Consider the following 8942-nt stretch of genomic DNA (forward strand, 5'->3'; position numbering starts at 1 on the left):
CAATGACATAAAAAGATAGAATGAACCAACACTGAGCCTCCACTTAGAATTTCTTAATTTAATATTGCCTAGGCTCTCAAGATTCTTCAATTTGTAATATTCAGGATTCGGCATCCAGTGATTAGATAATCTGTTTCTTGTGGAGACTAAATGAGAGATGTGTTTTAATGCGTGGACATGTTGTTTTTTTTCTTTTACTTAAAATACATTTTGTTAGGTAAATCAGGGTTGGTAGTCTTAAAATCCAAGGTCTAAATACTATGTGAATCATCTCAGCAATCCCACTTACAGTTGCTGATTATATCAAGATTGGGAAAATATTTGAGTCATCCCATAGAAACCAAGGGGGTCATTTCCATAGACAGTTTGTAGCTCCAAATAGAAATTCATGACAAATATTACTGATGTGACTCTACACTGCAAACACTTTATACTTCCGGCCAAGGTAATCACCCACTTTGTAGGAAATTAAATTTCATAAGACACTCTGTGACTTAAATATGGAAAACATGCTTCCTTGTTTAATATTTTTCCAGAAACAAAATGATAATTAAAGCAAAGTTCAAGGTGCTTATTAATGGTGCACTCATGAATTTATTTCCAAATATCTATGAATTGTGAAGTATTTTAAGAAACAAGGAAATTAATCATGTGCCCCAGTTGTATTTTGGAATGCCCAGGTCTAATGCTGATCTAAAGTCCAATCTTCGCAGGCCAAATTGGAAAGAATAATCTTTGCACAGTAGCATGGTTAAAAGAATGCATAATAGAGCTACACTGGTCAGATTTATGGTGTAGATGAGAGCATAGAAATTCTCACATCTTTTTTTATCTTTAGGGCTATTAAATACAGACTTCACAGAAAGGATAGTAGATACCTGATTTCCCAATATATTTTAGATCAGCAGCAATAGATCAGAAAGCAGAGGTCAATATCCATCCATAAATGTATGTTCAAATGTATTTTTAGAAGTAGTAAATGAATGGGGCTGGCCTTCTGGCCCAGTGGGTAAGACTACCGCCTGAGACGCCAGCATACCATAAGGGTGCCAGTTCGAGGTCCAGCTGCTCCACTTCTGGCCCAGTTCCCTGCTAATCCTCCTGGGAAAGCAGCAGAGGATGGGCCAAGTCCTGGGGTCTTTGCACCCCTGTGGGAGATCTGGAAGAAGCCCCTGGCTCCTGGTTCCGGATTGGTCCAGCCCTAGCTGTTGTGACTATTTGGGGAGTGAACCAGCAGATGGAAGATACCTCTCTCTCTCTCTCAATCTATCTCTCTTTCTCCGTGTAACTGTGCCTTTCAGATAAATAAAAATAAATATTAAAAAATGTGTATTGTGTTTCACTCTACTCCTCCCAACTCAAGACTAAGGAGTCTTGAGAGAAAGAGCTATTTTGTGACAAAATGCTAACTTCAATGTATTTAGACACATCAGAACCTGAAAGTAGAAAGTTCAAGGGCAGCAGATGGACTACTCCCTCTTCTCAAGTTTCAGCATCTTCCTATGTTCTCTCAATTAAATCCTCATGATGGTGTTTCCTGTGGGGACAATGGCCACAAGATACACCTGCCATCATTCTAATTTTACCTCAGAATATTATGATGCCAGTTCTGCATTTCTATATCATATGACAGTGTTTTTTCTGCAGCATATGACAAAAATGCCTTTCCTGACTCCATAGGAAAAAAAGTGGCCACTAAATTGGGACTTCAGCAAGGCTTTTGGCAAGGTCTCTCATAATATTCTGTGGTCAAGAAGCAAAGTACAGCCTGGATGACTACACAATTAAGGTGACACACAGCTGGCTGAAACAACATATGCCAAAAGCAGCTAATCAGTGGACTGATATCAAGCTGAAGGAACTCACCAGCTGCTCTCCAATACTTTGCTCTTTGTCCAGTTCTTCCTGGTACCTAACTTGGATGAAAGTATAGAATACACCTTCAAATGTATGCACATTATCAAATATATAAGACCCAAGTATATTAGAGAACAGAATTAGAATGCCAACTATATTTTTTAAACTGAAATAATAAGCCAACTCTAATGAGAAATAGTTTGAGTAGAATAATATAAAGTTATACATTGGTCCGGAAAATCCCCCACTGCCTAAGACTAGGATGCACAGGAGCCAGCATTGTGGGGCATTAGGGTTGATTGCTGCTTGTGAGATCAGCATCCCATACTGGAGCGTCTGTTCAGCTCCTGCTGCTCTGCTTCCTATCTATCTAGCTCCTTGCCAGTGTGCCCAAGAAGGCAGCAGATGATGGCCCAAGTACATGGGACCCTGCCACCCATTTGGGAGACCCAGGTGGAGCATGATGTCCCTGCCTCTTGTCTTTCCCCTGGTCCAGCCCTGGTTGTTGTGGCCATCTGGGAAGTGAATTAGCAGATGGAAACACTCTTTCTCTATTTCTCTCATTCTCTCTCTCCCCCTCTCTGTCCTTCAAATAAATAAAATAGTATTTTTTTAAAAAAGAATAAGACACAAAATTTTGTTATATTGTTATATGGATAACAGCATATGGATATAGCTGGTTTATCAAGACCAGTAAATATTAGGCAACATCAGAAGAGGTAGATTATTTGTTGGATAATAGAAAGAACGTTGGATCTTGCAGCAGAAAACTGGGTCAAACCCAACTCTGCTTTTTGGCCTTAGGTTCTTTGATCATTACTTTCTTCTCAGGGTTGCTGTGAAATGAAAATAAGTTATCATGTCTAAGTTCCAAGTACTTGCGTTCTATAAATATGATCTAGAAAAGCTATCATTCACAATAAAATGAGCATCTGTGCCACTCCATTTTGTCCCAGAAAAGATATACGTGGAATGCGTTCCAGGTACCACATTGTAAGAAAACTGGGGCTACTTCCAAAGATGATGATGATCAGGATGGATGAGCGACTCAAAATGGCACAAGAGGAATTGTTACATGAACTGGGGATAACTGAGGTGAAGACTGGAGGATTCAATGGCGACCACATCTACCTTCAAACATCTGTTGGTGTGCTTCAGGGCCTTCTGGAGAGCTCGAGTGGCAGAACTAATATTGGAGAACGGAAAATGCAAGAATGCAGGCCAGGGTGACCACTTGGTGGGGATGTTGTGAGTGATTTCAGCACAAGTAGATGGTTGGACCACATGGCCTGTAATATCACCGTATGATTGTCACACTTGTAGGGCGCTTTCCATGAAGTAGTTCCTTCTGAGTGTTGCCTCAAAGTAGTCTAGAATCTCCACTATTTTGAGTTAGGCTGGTTTCTAGCCTTACAACACCACCTTCTCTCCAGCCCGAGGCCAGACCTCTTATTTCTCCAACCTGCCTTCTCCCATCAGTGTGCTCTGGCTTGTTACTTTGTTTCGGAATTTTTGGTCACCTTCAAAACGCATCTTTTCCCAAACTATCCAAGGGACACAACAGATGAGGAAATTTATAAACACTTTTGGGGGAGATGAGCCAGGAAATCGAGTTTTCCTGGTTGTTGAAGTAAGAAAGAGAGAATTAAATACAACTAAAGACCTACGGAGTTGGAGCTGTGGACCAAAAAGTGGGGTGGGTGAAGGACTTTTCTTGAAATTTGATGTATTACCGAAGAAAGCAGAGACCAAAGGCCCCTTGGTGCTTGTTCTAAGTACACAAAAGTTATTTGTTCAGTGGATGCCTTCCTCAGTTTTCAAGAAGCAAATTGAGTCCCCGGCAAGTTGCTCAGCACCTCCAACCTGCTCCAGATGGCAATAAGGAAGCTACTTGGAGGGACCAGAGAGGCAACCCATCTTCTACACGGCCCGGGACAGCCCGCTCCCATGTGACCCCAAGGAACCCTTTTTATTTTTTTACAGCCCCGCTTGGGGGAAAACTGGCTGCAGCCCGGTTGCCAGGGACGCCGCCGCCTGCTCTGCGGGGCCGGGGTGAGAGAGGACGCTGGGAGGAGGGGTCCGTGGTTTCTGAGTGGCTGGGGCGCAAAGGCTTATTTGCATAACATTCTCTGGTGGCTTCTGATTGGCTAAAGCCAGAGGGGTGGTGGTGGGGTGATTCCAAGGGCCCGGAGCGCTTGCCCGCGGACCTTTTCGTTCCGGAGTTACCCCGGTGGGTGTGAGTTGCTGCGTGGGCAGGGGGGGAGCCGGGAGGCCCGGTTTGGGAAGTTTTGCAGGCAGGTGCATGAGCCATCTTTCTCAGAGTGTTTAACAAATGTGCAACACAGCGGCTTGAATCAGGAAACTAAGGGCTCAGACCAGACAGAAAGAAGGAAACTGGTCAGTGGAGGGGTGGACGCCCGCAAGGAAGGCGAGAGGGGGCTTTTTCCAAAGCTAGGCTTTGCTGCTGAGTGGAATTCCTTTGCTAGATCACTTGGATTTCCGTTTTCCGTGAGTTATCATCACATGTTGGAACTGGATAGAAGAAAAGGGAATCACGATTCTGGCACTTAACTCAGACCTGCATAAGAGTTTTCTTCCGGGTACATGCGTCCTTAAACTATGAAGAGAGTCTGAGATGAAGACAGAATGTTATAATTTTCAAGACGATCAGCTATTGGAAACTGGATATGTGTTTTTCTCGAGTTTTTCTCTTTTAGTGCTCTGTTTATTCTCATTGGGTATAAGCCTAAACACAGGGGAAGGGTCTGTGGCCAAAAATAGATTTCTGGCCTTCCGCACAAACACCTCTAAACTGTGCTGAGGTCCTGTATCAATATTAAGAACAATTAATCTTTGTAAAGTACTTTAAAATTTGCATAATGCTTTTACATCCATTACCTTAAGCAAAATCCTTGGTGGAGCCCCTACAGAAGCTCCATGTTATTGATAAGGAAACTGAGGCAGGAAGCATTTCTACATCTCTGTGAGATTATTTCAGTGCGTCGAGTTTCTATAACACAATTTTTTTTTACCTCTACATTTGTCTTTCCATTGATCCTCTCCCAAATTCTGAGAAGTAGGTTGCAAAAGTAACATCCTAGTTTTACAGGTAAGATAATCATGGGCTATGACCTGGAGCTAATAAGGCAAGGGGTGCATGTGTTCCCACACTGGGTTGTGTCCAGGGGTCACTGGACTTCCATTCTGTTGTCTGTCCTTTGCATTCAAAACACAATTTGAAAGATGACTTGCTGTGAAAAATAATTATGTATAGGTTATGTAAGGTGAAAGACAGAGGGAAAGGCACCCCTACATACTTCTCCCTGTTTGGGGCATTTTCTGACCTGTAGGAAAGCACTGTACTACTAATGGCACTCCTGAAAGATTTTAGAGACTATGGATTTAAAATTAGTAGCCCAAGTCATAATTCTCTGCAGTCACATAAGACAGGCGGATGAGGGACATTGCAAATGAAATTAGATGGGAAAACAGAAACGGGCTGTGGCTTGGAGGTCCCAGAGTGAAATTGAAAGCATAAAGCTCTTAAAAGTCAAATCCGGGCACTTGGCACATAGTTTAGATCCTACTAAGTAACCGTATGGTTTAAAAAGAACTATCTTTTGAAAGCAATATTTCATCCACATCCCCCCTAAAAACTATTGTACATATCCCCACTTTAATGTTAAATGGTGGCATACCAACACCAGGCCTCACTACTTGTCACTCTGTCCCTGCCTTTTTTTTGGCAGGCAAAAGTGCCCAACGCCCCAGCTGAGCTCTCCAACATAACTTTTTCCCGTTGCTACGTTCTGTTCTTTTGGGGGAACAAAATCCCACAGCTCCGATGGTAGAGCGCTCTTCACCGCTGGTAGCGGTTGTTACAGGAAAGACTGGGACAGATCCCCGCGGCGGGGTGGGCAAAAGCCTCCGCAGCTGTCCTCTCCCCGCAGCCAGTCAAGGCCGGGGCCACCGCAGGAGCATTGTCTGTCCACGTGCACCCAGCATGTCCGGCCACCCTTCTTACCATCCTTCTTACGTAAGAGTCCCGGGATGCAATTGCGGCTGGGTTGCTGCCGGTCTCTTGTCCCCGAGGGCTAATAATAAACCGGGGTTGCAGTTTTCCGGCCCGCGGCACTGGCGAGCCGCGGGGCTGAGGGGCTCACTTTGCAACCCGGGCACGTGCGTTCTGGTTATCCCATCCGGGGAGCGTGCAGAAGGCTCGCCCAACCCCCGCGCGCCAGCCAGCCCTCTTGCCAGTCGGGACACTGGCGCCTTCTGGAGCCGCGCAGCGCCTGGCCCTCCCCCAGCCGGCCTGCCCAGGGCTTGGCGCGGGCGGGGTGCGGCTGCTGCATCCCTCCTCTGCCCTGCCCTGCCCTGCCCTGCCCTGCCCTGCCCTGCCTCGCCGCCCTCCCTCAGCCCTGGTATCAGGCGAGAGGCGGAGCTGGCCCGGCACGCCCCGCCCCCGCGGTAGAAAGCGCCGGGCGAGTGTTACTTGCGGTCATCCGGGCTCCGGCCTTTTATCTCGGCGCTGCTGGGGGAGGCGGGAGGAGGAGACACCGGGGGTGGCCCTGAGCACAGGCGACACCTTTTCCCGGACTATAAATTGAGCACCTGGGATGGGTAGGGGGCCGACGCAGCCACCACCGCCTGCAGTTACAGTCCGGCCACTGACCGTAGCAGCGCCCTTGGGCAGCGACAGCTGGCAGCGGAAACACTGAGCTGTCAAAGGAGCAAGGAACCAACAGACTCAAGAAGAGGTGGGTGCTCCCGCCCCATCACTGCCGCGGCCAGCTGCGTTGTTAGAGTTCGGGCTTTTCTGGGGGAGAAGGGAGGGGGAGGCACCCTTGCCTTTTCTCTGTGGCCCTTGGCAGGCCAGGAGGTGGGACCACCCGGCCTCGCGGAGCCACCCAGGCGCCGTCCCGGGCGAATAGTAGCCAGGGAGGGAGGTGTGCACAGTCAGGGGGCGCCAGGCACCCTAGCCCTGTGAATAATCTTTTTTTTTTTTTTTTCTTTTTCGTTCCGGTCTCCTAGCCAGGTCAGGGCCCGTCTCACCGACCACCCACCGCCATCACGAGCTTCCGTACGCCAAAGCCCAGAGAAGCCGCGCAGCCCGCACCGCCGGGCTGCGAATAGAGAGGAGAGTAGGAGAGTGCGGAGGAGGAGCCGGGAATCCCGCCGCTCCGGCTGCAGCCAGGCCCCCGGCGCAGGCCTTGGAGAGTGCCTGAAGGCGTGCACCCCCTCTCCCCGGCCGAGCATCCTGGTGCCTCTGAGTCCCGGAGCTTCGACCCCGAGCGCGGCCACCATGATGCAAATCTGCGACACCTACAACCAGAAGCACTCGCTCTTCAACGCCATGAATCGCTTCATCGGCGCCGTGAACAACATGGACCAGACGGTGATGGTGCCCAGCCTGCTGCGCGACGTGCCCCTGGCGGAGCCTGGGCTAGATGACGACGTTGGCGTGGAGGTAGGCGGCAGCGGCGGCTGCCTGGAGGAGGGCACGCCCCCGGCCCCCAGCCCGGGCAGCGCCAACGGCAGCTTTTTTGCGCCCTCCCGGGACATGTACAGCCACTACGTGCTGCTCAAGTCCATCCGCAACGACATCGAGTGGGGAGTCCTCCATCAGCCGCCGCCGCCGGCTGCGGGGAGCGAGGAGGGCAGCGCCTGGAAGTCCAAAGACATCCTGGTGGACCTGAGCCACTTGGAGAGCGCGGACGCCGGCGAGGAAGACCTGGAGCAGCAGTTCCACTACCACCTGCGCGGGCTGCACACTGTGCTGTCCAAACTCACGCGCAAAGCCAACATCCTCACCAACAGATACAAGCAGGAGATTGGCTTCAGCAACTGGAGCCACTGAGGAGGGTGCCTGCGGCTGCCCAGCGCCCTCTCCGGTCCCACCTCTCACCTTCTCTCTTTCCTCAAAGCTCTTTTCTTCTCGGCTGTGTGGCACGAAGAGCAGACTGCAAAGTTGGGGGGCTGCGTACGTGCAGAGGGCGCGGCTGGGCTGTGTGGAGGAGGAGAGGATAGTGGCAGCGGAAGAGGGGGGACTTAAGCCCCCACCCCCACCCCGCGGGTGTCTGTGTTCTCTGTTGGTGGGAATGGGATTGGGCTGAAGGCCCGGATTCAGCCTGTGCCTTTCCTGGGGTTTCTTGTCTGTTCTTTCCGGAGGAAAAGGGCCTGGGAAGGGGCCATGCCAGGGCGCGGCACTGGGTTGCCACACTTGGGAGTGCAGCCCAGAGCTGGGTGGTGGGGAAGGCGGGGCGGGCAGCCTCCCGCCGCGCTGTGGTTGGGCCAGTGGAGGCCTTGGCGTTGCTAGGATTGCATCAGTTTTCCTGTTTGCACTATTTCTTTTTGTAACAGTGGCCCTGTCTTAAGTATTTCAAATCTCCTTGCTCTGAAACTTCCGCGATTCCATTGTGATAAGCGCACAAACAGCACTGTCTGTCGGTAACCGGTACTACTTTATTAATGATTCTCTGTTACACTGTACAGTAGTCCTGTGGCACCCTCACCCCCATCCCCTTCACCCCACCCCTCCCCCACCCCAGTGTGTTGTAAGCTGGCAGGGTGCCAGCTTGTACGAAGCTTGCCACTCTGCCAGTGAAAATAAAATAACATTATTATGAGAAAGTGGATTTATCCAAAATGGAACCAACTGACATTCTACACGTGTTGTGCATAGGATGATGAAGGGTTCCTCCGTTGTTATATGTCTTAATTTTATTTAAAACTTTTTTTAATCCAGATGTAGACTATATTCACAAAAATAAAAAACCCAAATGTGTTAACTAATCTAGACCAGCGTTTGTTGCTCTTTAATCTGCCAACAAAAGGGTTAGATCCTAAATAAAAATAAATATAAGTGACTTCCTTTTTTTTTTTTTTAGCAAAGGCAAATTTTATTTTTCTCTCCAGTGTTTCAAGGTGGTGGCTATTCATCTCTGTGGGTATTTAGTTTTGTTTGAAAAGCAGCTACTGGCAAGATTTGCTAATTCAGTACCAAGACTGGACTATACACATCTCAACAAAAAGTTCATTAATATTCAAAGTGTTTGGAAAAGTACAAATATGCACTTTCAACAAGT

At 48.6% G+C, this 8942-nt stretch overlaps 1 protein-coding gene across 1 annotated transcript; it reads left to right on the forward strand.

The window, feature by feature from the left end:
• Positions 1-6483: 6483 nt before the first annotated feature.
• MID1IP1 (MID1 interacting protein 1) lies at positions 6484-8653 on the forward strand. Its single transcript, XM_002719839.6, has 2 exons — positions 6484-6614; positions 6889-8653. The coding sequence occupies exon 2, from the start codon at positions 7160-7162 to the stop codon at positions 7712-7714; it is 555 nt and encodes a 184-aa protein (XP_002719885.1). The 5' UTR covers positions 6484-6614; positions 6889-7159; the 3' UTR covers positions 7715-8653.
• Positions 8654-8942: the final 289 nt, after the last annotated feature.

Source organism: Oryctolagus cuniculus, chromosome X (genome assembly GCF_051225735.1).
Source record: "Oryctolagus cuniculus isolate XC-2025 breed Fujian yellow rabbit chromosome X, ASM5122573v1, whole genome shotgun sequence".
NCBI classification, from domain to species: Eukaryota; Metazoa; Chordata; class Mammalia; order Lagomorpha; family Leporidae; genus Oryctolagus; species Oryctolagus cuniculus.